Source organism: Athene cunicularia, assembly GCF_003259725.1.
Source record: "Athene cunicularia isolate RWA chromosome 3 unlocalized genomic scaffold, athCun1 chr3_part1, whole genome shotgun sequence".
In the NCBI taxonomy this organism is placed as follows: domain Eukaryota; kingdom Metazoa; phylum Chordata; class Aves; order Strigiformes; family Strigidae; genus Athene; species Athene cunicularia.
The window spans coordinates 79,328,654-79,341,459 of record NW_020799097.1 but is presented as its reverse complement, the minus strand read 5'-3'; the positions used below and the strand labels follow the sequence as shown (position 1 = coordinate 79,341,459).

The 12,806-nt window shown below is 39.9% G+C and overlaps 1 protein-coding gene across 1 annotated transcript; it reads left to right on the top strand.

The window, feature by feature from the left end:
- Positions 1 to 1,123: 1,123 nt before the first annotated feature.
- Positions 1,124 to 7,872, top strand: PSMB1 (proteasome subunit beta 1). The gene is made up of 6 exons (XM_026844800.1): positions 1,124 to 1,281; positions 2,294 to 2,401; positions 3,815 to 3,896; positions 4,325 to 4,454; positions 6,055 to 6,161; positions 7,596 to 7,872. The coding sequence occupies exons 1-6, from the start codon at positions 1,181 to 1,183 to the stop codon at positions 7,779 to 7,781; spliced, it is 714 nt and encodes a 237-aa protein (XP_026700601.1). The 5' UTR covers positions 1,124 to 1,180; the 3' UTR covers positions 7,782 to 7,872.
- Positions 7,873 to 12,806: the final 4,934 nt, after the last annotated feature.

Sequence of the window (12,806 nt, the reverse complement as noted above, 5' to 3'; positions counted from 1 at the left end):
TACTCTGCCCAACAGTGGCACCCAGTGGTCAAGTGTTTTCATGAACACTGGGAAACAGCTGCTGCTCCCAAGTTCCCACCCACTGACTTTCCTGAACATAGGTAGGCGGTTTAAATGCACTGTTTGGCTACTGAGGTTCAAAATACTACCCACTATTTAAGCTGTCTGGAAAGCCTGAGACTACCACCGCTGGTGAAGACTAGCCAGAGCTAGGAAGAATGCACAGTACCTGAAAAGCTGCACAGAAGGCAGCAAGGCACGTCCAAACAGGAGACCAGGCTACTGTAAGGTCAAACACAACAGCAAATTTGTTCTTTTAAAAACACAAGCATAACACCTCAGGCAACAAGGTATTTTACATGTCCTTTTCTGAATAGCTACAGACTGTGAAAGGATTCCTGGGCAAGAGAAGATTATTTTGCCCTTGATGATGCAGCTCTGCTTTTCTAAAGGTCCTAGTACTCAAACTGATTTCCAGGAGTGTGATACAGCACATCAGACAAACAGTCTACACATGATGCAGTCTCCCAAGAATCAAAGGCAGTGGCAAGGCTAACAAAGCCTCCAGACATTAAAAGGCATTCAGGAATCTCCATACTATGTTGTTTTCCATCAGTAGCCAGAAAAGGATGATGCTTCTGAGATTTGGGGCATTAACTGAACAGAAACATGTAGAGCTGAGCCCAAATACAAAGACCAGGACTAAATTCTGAAAGATTCCATTTAACATTCTTCCCTCTTACACAGAGAAACTGGTTTCAGGTGACTCATATTTATAGTCTCTATAAATAAACAGAGAGGTCAAATGTCAGGACAGCATGTCAGAGAGATAAGGGAGAAGATAGGAAAAGCAAGCTATGAAGTGCAGAAAAAACAGCACGAACAAATGCTTTTCTCACTAAACCAATGCTGAACTAAAAGCATTATCAGAAAATTCTGTGAACCTAAATTTTTAGTAAATTTAAACTCCCCCATATTGTAGCATAAGGGATTGCGAGAAGGGGATTAAACTGACATTGGAATTGGAGAGATCAATAGATTAAGATCAGATGAATGAAACTGACTTGTAACTCTTAGCCACTTTCTTACCATGAATTGCTCTGGTTTCTAAAAAACCCCATTACTTCCGGCTCCGGTTCCGCCATTTTGCCGTGAGACAGCAGGGAGCTGCGCTCTGGAGATGTTGTCCACCACCGGTTATGCGAACTCTGGGCCTGAGATGGGCTACGAGCTCGGCGCGCCCGTGCAGTACCGCTTCTCGCCCTACACCTTTAACGGAGGGTGAGGAGTCGCAGCAGGGTATGGGGCGGGCTGAGGCGCACCCTCTTCCCGGAGGAGGGGGCCCTGAGGAGAGTGGTGGTGGTGGTGACTCTCTCTAGTCTTATTCTTGCCTCCCCCCGGCACTTTGTGAGGGTTTGTTTCCCCTTGCTAGCGCCTCTTTAGAGAAAGAGGGACAGTATGGGTGAGAGCTGGTCTCGGCCTTGCCCTGGGCTGAGCGTGCCCCGGATCCGTGCAGCTCTTCTAGGTGTTCTTGCGTGTTCGTGTGGCTTTTGGCACAGTCGGGCTTCCAGAACTTTTACGGGTTAAAATAAGCCGTAGGGTTGTTTCTTTACAGTTGCTCAGAAAACCTCTGTAACGGTCGTATTACCTGCTTTTAAACCTCTAACGGGGTTGAAAGCTGTCTTGTCTTAACTGTTAAAGGTAAGCGATGTTTTAGACGCTTGTCCTGAGTTGGAGACAGGATCTGGCCAGGATAGTGTTATTTAGATTATTATTATTTTTTTTTAATAATGCATAACTGGTCGTTATTTAATAGTAGCACGCATGTGGCAATCAGAAAACTAGATTTATAAGTAAATAACATGGGATAGCATTAGATTTAAAAAATTATGATAACTTAAGTGTAATGATAGTGATGCTTAGTACTTTGATGGACTACTGTTTTTGCTTGGAGAGTCAAGCTTTTTTAGAAGGCTCTTTCATTAGCAGGCATCTAAAATTGCTAGTCCGTTGAGCATGGTTCTTGCATTGAATAGAAGTTCTGTTTTACTAAGTTTCCATACAGTTTGTAGTCAAAATAGAGAATCATTTACATACATTTTCTTCAGTGTGTCTAGTATCTTCCAGTATTGAGTCACATGTAGGGATGTGCATAGTTGGAAACATAGCAAGGAATCTAAGATGCTTGACAAAATGTGAGTCTGGATATAGAACTAATATCTAGTCTGTCCCTCTGTTGATAAAGAAAATATTTGTTTTAAAGGTAATGATTATGTCAATACCCTTCTTTAAGGACTGTATTGGCGATTGCTGGAGAAGACTTTTCTATTGTGGCTTCTGACACACGACTGAGTGAAGGTTATGCAATTCACTGCCGGGACAGTCCAAAATGCTACAAACTGTAAGTCCAGATCTTGTAAGAATTGAACCAGATGAAAGATCTTTTGTATTGATGAGCGTGTCACCTGCCTGGAATGATCTATCACTTTAAGCAGAATTCTCAGAAAAATTATGGTATCAAAATTGATTTTAGAGTCATGGTGACTATTGCTGTAATGCCAGATGTGATGTTTTGTATACAGCCAGATTTCTTGTTGCATGCTCTTGAAGGTAGCTGATAACAGGACGGTTTTTAGCATGATACAAGGCTTAATGTAAGTTAGGTGTTTTTTTGGCTGGATAATCAGAACTTTTGTCTTAACTGTAGCAAAACTTAATCCTGTAGTAACTTGGGTGTCGGTAGGCAAGTGTGCCTGCTAGTGCCAGTTGTACTGTGTCTCTCTAGTGACCCATCTCACACTTTGAAGAGATGTTTGTTTTTGGAGAGGTAAACCTCTCAGTTGTTCCATTATTGAACTTTTAATACTCATTTTTTGCTTATCTTGACTCACCTAGATAGCATTCCTTGGTTTAAAAATACATACTGTTTACAGTCTTTTGACTGTAGCAGATGCTTAGTGAGTATACTGCTATTACCTATGTATAGATTTGAAAAAAAAATTTTTTTTAAATTGATGACGCAAGGTCATATGAACTTAGTTTCTCCTGGCTAACTCCTTACTGTATCTTTGACTCTCTCATCAAAGAGAAAGAAATTGAAATTACTGTGGTACAGTCTGCATACTGCATGTGATGGATTTGTGTAATTCTAGTGACAGGCTGAGAGAAGATCTTGTTTAAACTGTTTTCTGAATGACTGCTTTGTGTTAGTCTGGAAGTGCATGTGAATATTTGTAGACTCAACCATTTTACTAGAATTTCAAACATGCATTCATGTACTTAGTGTTAATAAAACATTTTGAAACTGAGCAAATCGCTAACGTATAGTGCACCCGCAGCCAGGTAACAACCGCTGTCATGCTGACACAGAAAACCACCTGCAGGGTACATAGATGTTACATAACCATCCTACAATATTAAAGCAGCCCTCTGGCCAGAGGGCGTAGCATTGGCCTGAGTGATATGATGTAACAGGCTCCCCATCTCAAAACAGATCCTCTAGCAAGACTGAATTATAATAGCTAGAGTTAGGGGTACATGAGGAAATTAAGAATTTCTTTTTGGTTGTGCTGTGGAAGTCAGTGGATTGAAGAAAGACATCTGTGTGGTCTTGCATTTAATGAGTCCTCTCCAAGATGAAGGTTACAGTTACCTTTTATAGACCAAATATCTGTTACTACATTTTAGACAACTGTTCTTGATTGCATTAAGGACACTGAAAATACATTTTATGTTTGCATAATAATCTACTGTGTAACAAAGTTGTATAGTTCATACTAAATCTAAAATCACAACAAAATTTTACATTTTACAGAACAGAACAAACGGTCATTGGATGCAGTGGTTTCCATGGTGACTGCCTTACCCTTACTAAAATTATTGAAGCAAGATTGAAGGTAGCTAACCGTCTTACTGTATTTATCAACTTCTATTATCACGTTTGAGAACAATAATATGATATGTTTTAAGTATAACTTTTGCTGGTTTTCTTCAAGTGTTTTTATCATAGTTGTATTGCTAGTAAAAGACCAGCCAGGGGAAGTTGATGCTGTGTTCTTACTAAGTGTAACATAACAAATTTAAAGAATGAAAGAGCTGGAGAGGATAATGTTAATGAGGTAACATCTATAATGAGGCAGAACTTCGGAGAAATGTTAATTTTTTGGCCTGTAAGAAGGCTTTACTTTTAGACCAGTTGTCGTGGTAGTTAATAATCTTGTTTAGCATCAGATTGTTCTGTAGTGAGGTTACAGACAATGTAATACTGATGGAATGTAAAATTTAGTGTTCGACTTTCTTTTTGGATGTGCTGTACCACTTGCAGATGTACAAACATTCCAATAACAAGACCATGACGACTGGGGCTATCGCAGCAATGCTGTCTACAATTCTGTATTCTCGACGTTTCTTTCCTTACTATGTTTACAACATAATTGGTGGACTTGATGAAGAAGGTAAGACTTCAAACAACAAAATAAAAAAGAGGGTCTAAATTTCTGTGGGTGAATAGGTCTAAATTTCTGTGGGTGGATAGCTATCCTTTTACATCTCAAGTGTACTGATGGAATTAACAAGTTTGTGTTCCTATTCCTAACACCTACCTTTAGGCATTATGGTACTTATATAGGTCAAATGCCTATTATGCATCTGATTTGTTTCCCAGTTGCCACTACTAACTTGATTTTCTATTGCTGAAGGTCTGAAAGTCTAAAAACTGTGTTACAATTACTTGATTTCAAGTGAAATCTGCTAACATTGCTTACCTCTCACTTTAATCTAGATTGGAACACTTCATAACAACTTAGCTGGATTTCTTAATTGCGTCTTTAAAGATGTTAGCAGTAAAATTGTATATATTTTACTCTGGTCTGTGAGTGTGGTAGAGGTTACTAAATACGGAGATTTACTCCAGAGACAGGTTTGTACAAAGGTACTTGTAAATGTTAACTAACCTCTAATGAAAATCGTGACTTCTACACAGAAGCTGTAGTTTAACATAGAGCCCTTCCAGGACTTACTGGGCTCTTGCCCAATGATTTGTTTGAGTTGCTAAAATACAGTGTTCTCTGGCTTTGAGCGGGAGCTCGGAGGTGGTCTTGTTGGGATGATTTCAGCTGTTGCCCAGTTTGTTGTTACCATTAAGTCACACTGCTTTTCAAAGACATGGCTGTGATATATGGAATCTGAAAAGGGATTAGTTGGCCCTGTGTAATGGTAAATCTCAAGATTATGAGGGTTCTGTAGCAACTGGTAAGAATCAGAGTGCAAGTTTGTGTTCATGGGCTTAATTTGTGTCCATCAAGATTGATTTGGTTTGATTTAGTGTTACTTTCTGGATCTCTGCTAGCTTTCTTAGGGCTGATCTGTGCAGTGTTGCCAGGTGCACTGGCCCATTTATTAAATCAGGTGCAGCCTGTCTGAGCAGAAAGGCTGAGCTTGGCCAGTTGCTGTGTCTTGGTTAGTGTGTCTTCCTCAAGAGGAGGAAGATGCCTCAGAGCATCTACATCTCTGATGGCGGTGCAAACTTGTAAGCTTTGCAGAACCTGGCCTGACTCCAGCGGGAAGTGTGTAAGAGACCAGAGCATCATCCCTGGTTCTGGGAAGGCGATGCAGAGGCATCCAAGCACGCTCTCAGGAGATAATTCAAGAACGGTATTGTTCAGGAACAATGGCTAAACTGCCTCTTTGTGCTAGCTTTAGAACCAGCACAGCTCTTCGTGCAGCACTGCACTCTAGCACAATCTTCTGCTTTGATTGTTCTGCATCAGCACTTTTTCTGTGGTAAGTACTGTAGGGAATGTCTGTTAGAGCATGGTTATAGATTAAATATTGAAAATAGCCTTACATATAGTACCGGGCCACAACCATAGCGAGCCTACTGTCGAAAGCATCGTCTGAACATACCACAGTATTACTTGGTTAAAGCTTGCCGGGATCTGCGGTACTTCAGAGACTGCTTTTAGAGAGAGCTAGGTTTGTATGTAAATGCTTATCAGTATCAAGAGTCTCTGGATTGTGATTACATACTTTTTTTTTTTTTTTTTTTTTTTTTAGGGAAAGGAGCAGTATATAGCTTTGACCCAGTGGGCTCATACCAGAGAGATTCTTTCAAAGCAGGTGGATCAGCAAGTGCCATGCTGCAACCATTGCTTGATAACCAGGTAAAATAGTTCTCTCTCTTTTTTTTTTTGTGTGTGTGTGTCCTTCTTTTTATTATCTCAGTAAATATTTGTGATGTTCAAATTAATGTAGCCTTACTTTTGGGGAATATTACTTTTGAGAGAACTTTTAAATGTATTACAGGTAGGACTGTTAATCCATACATTTATACATTGTGTGGCTTTACCTTCTTAGGAGAAATCAAAGTTTTGCTTTAGAATCTGTTCAGGTTTTTAATGCGCTACAAGCGGTGGACTGCCTGTTTAAAATACAGGTAAATGTTTTAATTGGAGAATTATGTTTCCCATAGAAGTGGTTTGGGTGTGTTTTCTCTTGTTTTTTTCATTTTTCTTCCCCTAGCTGATGCCATAAATATATGTCTGATACTTAGGATGAAATAATACTAAAATAAGAAAACAGAATTAATAGGTGTATATAATACATTTTGTCACTTAACATACACTTGTTTCGAAGTCTTGAGTTTTGTACAACTCGGACGCCATTTTCTAAGAATGTTCTTGCATGAAACTGCTGGAAACTTACTCAGTTAAATCTGTCTTAAAAACACTTGAAGAATATTTTCATATTTAATTGAAGCTGTTAATTGTTGAATGACAGAAATGCCAAAGCATGTTTTACTCATTTCATTCTCTGACATTGGTGTTGGTATTTAGTCAGTTGAGCCTGATGTCAACATGACTTCTGTGCTTAAAAAAATCAGTAAGTGCTCTTTGTTCTTATCAGCTGAGAAAGGAATAGAATCTTTCCTTTTTTTTTTTTTCTTTAAACAACTCCAGATTCTCAGCTTTGACTTAGTTTTGAACTTTGTTAACTGAAGAAATAAAAAATTCTTCTGCAGAAACAAAGTTGTCATAAGTAGCTTTTTATCGTTTACAGGTTTGAGGCAAAGTGAGTGACTTTTCCCCTCCTTTTCCTGTTCTGATGCTTAAGTTTAACAGCTGAAATGTACTATTTAATATGACCGGTTATGCTCCAACATAGGCTGCTATTTTTGAATTCTAGGTATGTTGAGGAATATTTGCTTTTAAGAAATGTTCCTGAGAGCAAATGGCTGGAGAAAAGGCATGTGTGCAGTTCTGATACTGCTAACCCAGTGAGAAGTTTCTGAAGAATTAGATCAGCTCTGATCTGAATGTTCTTTGTGATCTTGTATATGCTGAATGAGTGGGGGAGCTCTGCTGGCTGTACACTGGATCTGCTTCTAGTTATTTTGAGGAGTATCAGCACTGTCATAGTTCTGATCAGGCATCTGTAAACTGTATGGAAGAATACTATTGCCAGCTTTGGGTTTCCAGAACAGACCAACCATTTCTTCTTTTTGTCTAAATCTGCCCATTCTAAGGCAGAGACTATGACACAGCTTCCATGCTAGATGGATCATACTTCCTTTAAAATGTATTTTCATCTTTTCTTAGATTGGCTTCAAGAACATGCAAAATGTGGAACATGTACCTCTGACCCTGGAAAAGGCTTTGCAGCTGGTTAAAGATGTCTTTATTTCTGCTGCCGAGAGAGATGTGTACACTGGTGATGCACTTAAGATTTGCATTGTCACAAAAGATGGAATTAAAGAGGAAACTGTCCAATTACGAAAAGACTAATCCAGTTCACTTATAAACATGTAATCTACGATGTACAATTTACCTGTATTATGAAGGCATTTGTCTCATTAAATTTTTTCAAGAAGTTCAACTACTGTAATGCTGAATATTTTATATCTTTGTTAGAAGTAATGGGGTTTTTTAGAAACCAGAGCAATTCATGGTAAGAAAGTGGCTAAGAGTTACAAGTCAGTTTCATTCATCTGATCTTAATCTATTGATCTCTCCAATTCCAATGTCAGTTTAATCCCCTTCTCGCAATCCCTTATGCTACAATATGGGGGAGTTTAAATTTACTAAAAATTTAGGTTCACAGAATTTTCTGATAATGCTTTTAGTTCAGCATTGGTTTAGTGAGAAAAGCATTTGTTCGTGCTGTTTTTTCTGCACTTCATAGCTTGCTTTTCCTATCTTCTCCCTTATCTCTCTGACATGCTGTCCTGACATTTGACCTCTCTGTTTATTTATAGAGACTATAAATATGAGTCACCTGAAACCAGTTTCTCTGTGTAAGAGGGAAGAATGTTAAATGGAATCTTTCAGAATTTAGTCCTGGTCTTTGTATTTGGGCTCAGCTCTACATGTTTCTGTTCAGTTAATGCCCCAAATCTCAGAAGCATCATCCTTTTCTGGCTACTGATGGAAAACAACATAGTATGGAGATTCCTGAATGCCTTTTAATGTCTGGAGGCTTTGTTAGCCTTGCCACTGCCTTTGATTCTTGGGAGACTGCATCATGTGTAGACTGTTTGTCTGATGTGCTGTATCACACTCCTGGAAATCAGTTTGAGTACTAGGACCTTTAGAAAAGCAGAGCTGCATCATCAAGGGCAAAATAATCTTCTCTTGCCCAGGAATCCTTTCACAGTCTGTAGCTATTCAGAAAAGGACATGTAAAATACCTTGTTGCCTGAGGTGTTATGCTTGTGTTTTTAAAAGAACAAATTTGCTGTTGTGTTTGACCTTACAGTAGCCTGGTCTCCTGTTTGGACGTGCCTTGCTGCCTTCTGTGCAGCTTTTCAGGTACTGTGCATTCTTCCTAGCTCTGGCTAGTCTTCACCAGCGGTGGTAGTCTCAGGCTTTCCAGACAGCTTAAATAGTGGGTAGTATTTTGAACCTCAGTAGCCAAACAGTGCATTTAAACCGCCTACCTATGTTCAGGAAAGTCAGTGGGTGGGAACTTGGGAGCAGCAGCTGTTTCCCAGTGTTCATGAAAACACTTGACCACTGGGTGCCACTGTTGGGCAGAGTAAGGGGGGAACACCGCACCCCTGGGTGGCTGCACAACTAGAAAGGCCCACAGCGTGGCAGTCTGAGTAACACCGGGGCTGAAGTCACCTGCTCACACAGAACTGTCAGGCACATTCAGGTAACTTAACGGGATGTTCAACCTTAATTGCAAAAGTCATCATCTTAACAAGGTTAGCTGTATAAATGGCTGTGTAGCTGTATGCTGTTCTGTTCACATGGTGCGGTGGCTCTAAGAGCAGGCTTGTGTCTATTTGAAGGACAAATGGACAGTACTAAGTTACATACATGCTCTGTTACTTCTATAAAATTCAATTAAAGCACTTTAAGCTTGGCTATCTTTGATCTGTGTTGAATTGTGCAAGTGTTTCACAGTAGGTTGCTACAGCTTTATGCAAAGTCGAAGTCTAGTGAAACTAAATCATATTTAAGTTGCAAAGAAAAGCAGCTGAGGGTAACAAGTTGATGTGCCTGCCTTTGGGACAGGTCTATTTGCAGTAGGCAAGATGTAAACAGTGAAGGGAAGGGCAACAAACAAGGGGAACTATCTAGTTTGTACCCAAATTAATTCAATGTTCTTAAAGGGTGCCAAAAGTGTTGGAGAGTTGCAGTGTTGCAATTTTTAAAAAATCTGATAAATTTGGATGGTTTTATATTTAAGGGTAACTTTTACATGCAAAATAAATGTGTGTTCAACAGATTTTAGGATTTATTTGTTTTACTTTAATGCGTCTAGGCTTATCTCTAAGTTGTTTTAGGAGAAATATGAGGTTATTAGAGTGTTCAGGTCTCATTTGCAATCTCAGGCAAGATACAACAGCAGGTACTGGGGATGCAGGTTTTCCTGCTGCTGTGTCAGTGCTGTCTTGTTGGAGCACTTGTGCAGATGAGATGGCCATTTTGTATCCTTTCCAGTTTTCCATTTCCCTGCGGAGTACATCTGGCTGAACGAGCAGGGGATGGAAGCTTTTTCACAGGCCCATTGGACCGAAAATAGGGAATTCCTTTTACAGGAGGAGGTGGCACTGCATTCACTCCGTCTGTGGATGGGTTTGGAACCAGTGACATGGGAAGGATGTTTCTGTTTCTGGATTTGTTTTTAACTTCCTGGTTATGCTCTGTCCTGGTGTCATCACTGCTCATGCTTGGAGGTGGGAGTTGCAGGAGCGACAGGAGATCTGTGAGTACAAAAATGTTCATGGGCTGCTCAGATAGAAGTTGCTTGCTTGCTCATTGGATTAAAGCACATTCAGAAAATTTGAGATGTCAGACATGCCTTACAGATAAAAGGCACCAAGAGGGTTCTTTTAATCCACCAAGATACTTAGCTTTGTGAAGGTTTTCATCACCTAGAGCTGGAAGGTAGGAATGCCCTGACTGCACCTCTCCATAGTTCTGTGCCTGTACTTCCTATGTATAAATCAGGTCAAGAGTCATCTCGCACCATGTCTACAATGTAAATTAATAGTTTATGAAGCACTTTGAGCACTATCTGGTTACGGAACTGTCTAGGAAAGTAGGCTATAGTGGAACAGCTAGGCAAAACAAATGCAACACCACCACTTAGGGTTGCCGGAAACAGAGGTCTGGGTTTGGCAGATCTGCTTGGCCAGGGATTAGATGTCTACAATTTTATGTAAGAGGAAGGAGGGAGACGGAAAGTGTTTATCTTGCAATGCCTTTTCTTGATATTAAACACATTCTGTGTTTCTTTCAAAAGAGAGCTGTACTGCAGGATTTGGCTGATTTTTGGAGCGAGCACTTCTAACCAACTTCAACAACTTGCAAGTGACAGGGGTGTATAACAAGCAGTGCACAGTAGCAGCAGCAGCTAGTGTGACTTCATCTGCAGCAATACGAAGGGCCACCTTAAGATGGCAATAGTTAGTTGCTAACACAGGCTTCGACACAATTACACACGGTGTGGGTAAAAATAGTCATACATACTTTACCAGTTTCCCACTATAATGTGCTTTGCGGTACTGTTTATTGAGATGGGAGGCTTAATTTTGATCTTGGCCAAATGGCAGCATACTGCTGGTTACATAAGGGACTGTACAAGGTTAGAATCAGCCTTAAAAACTACATTTGTAATAAAGTAGACCTTGCTTTATTTTTGGACGTGTTTTCAGCAATATTGTTTATGCATCAAACCTGGTTTGTGTACAGGGAAAGGGGCTTGTTACTATGGAAAGTGAAAGTGTTTGACAGCACTTAAATATTGCACATATGCTTCTAAAAGTTTAGTTCACTGTATCAGTCAAGGATAAGTTTTAATTTTCCTTTTACTAAACCCAAGACTTTCTTAAGGCTGAATCACAAAATGTTGTTTTATAAACCAAATGCTGAGCTTTCTCACTCTAGGATGACATTTTTCCTTTTACAATGAGAGATGCCTGTAACACTACATATGCCTCAGTGTGATGGGAGTCAGGAGCAGGCGGCTTCTGTTTTATTGCCATCTCTTAGAGAAAACCATTTAAATGGAAATGCTAAAACGCTATTTGAAGTACAGCAGTTTGAAGTGGTCCTACTGCAACTTACTCCTTTATTTATTTACGGAGGGGACAAAGTTGTAATTTCCTACACTTGAAAAACTTTGTTTTGATACCCCAGAATCCTCCATCCTGGAAAGCAAGAGAAAGCTGCCTTGGCAAGTGATCTCAATTTAATGATGCAGGATTTTACAAACCTAAGCTTGGGGAGAAGTGGCAGGAGCAAGTGGGGGATGATTAAAGCAGCGTCTGTGTGAATCTGAGCAAAATAAAGTAGTCCTGCTTCTCTCCAGTCTAGTAGAAGAAAGTTTTAGGAGTATAAAGTAATTGCTGATCCGGAGTCAGGAACCAACTTTTGAGTAGAAGCTTTCAAATTCCTCTTTCTCTTTCTTTCAGCCATTGCTTTTGTTTAGTATGAATGTCCTTTGCTTTTAGGCCATTTGGGTCAGTCATAAACCAGACAATATGGCACATGGGCCTGAAGTTAACTAAGATTTGTCTCCAGATCTGCCTTCTCAAGCCAAATTCCTTTTGAGAAGGGGTTTTGTGTATGCGAGTGCAACGGAGTGAGACCAGCCTTATATTCTTTCAACTCTAATATGTAGTTAGTTTAACTCTATGGACCATTTTATGCGCATTTCCTTTTCTAAGCAATTTCAACCAAGTATTCGTAATTACAAAAACATGGTTTAGCAGAAAAACAAAAAATCCTCAGTATCTTTCCTATTAGTCTGTTCTTGGCCCTTTTCCTAACAGTTGCTGGCAAAGTTCAACTACACTGTTCATTTCAGAGGCTCAAGTGGGGGTAGGGATGGACTTCACTGTAGCCTACAATAATTAATATTCTTTGGCACAAGACACACATTAAAGAGGTACGAGCAAGAGAGTAGTCATGGTACCAAAAATTGAATCAGTCCTTTGCACTTTAGGTCAAAGAACTGTAAAAGGAAAGATAAAATCAGGATTCCCATTTTTGCTGAGGAAGAGGAACAAGATGCAGAAGATTATAAGTTGTCCTGAAGTGTTACAGGTACTTCACAGTTGGGGTAAAGTGCTTTTGGCTTTCTGAGACCTGACTTCTCTAAAACTTAGATATTTCTGTTGCTTAGCTTTCTCCAGCAGTGATCTCCTTGGTGGTTTTACAGGAAGTCACTGATGTCCTGCTTCACCTAGGTGCACACCCAGGTGTGGGTACATGACATCTGCAGTGCCTGGCCCACTGAGGTGCCTCAGCTGAACAGGATTACAGCCCCTCTGGACCAATGCTCTGTTTTACCAGGCT

Bases quoted from the DNA above. Each gene is read 5' to 3' on its own strand.
- PSMB1 (XM_026844800.1), top strand. From the start codon at position 1,181: ATGTTGTCCACCACCGGTTATGCGAACTCTGGGCCTGAGATGGGCTAC. The intron at 1,282-2,293 runs GTGAGGAGTCGC...CCCTTCTTTAAG, and splicing joins CCCTACACCTTTAACGGAGG to GACTGTATTGGCGATTGCTG. The intron at 4,455-6,054 runs GTAAGACTTCAA...TTTTTTTTTTAG, and splicing joins TGGTGGACTTGATGAAGAAG to GGAAAGGAGCAGTATATAGC.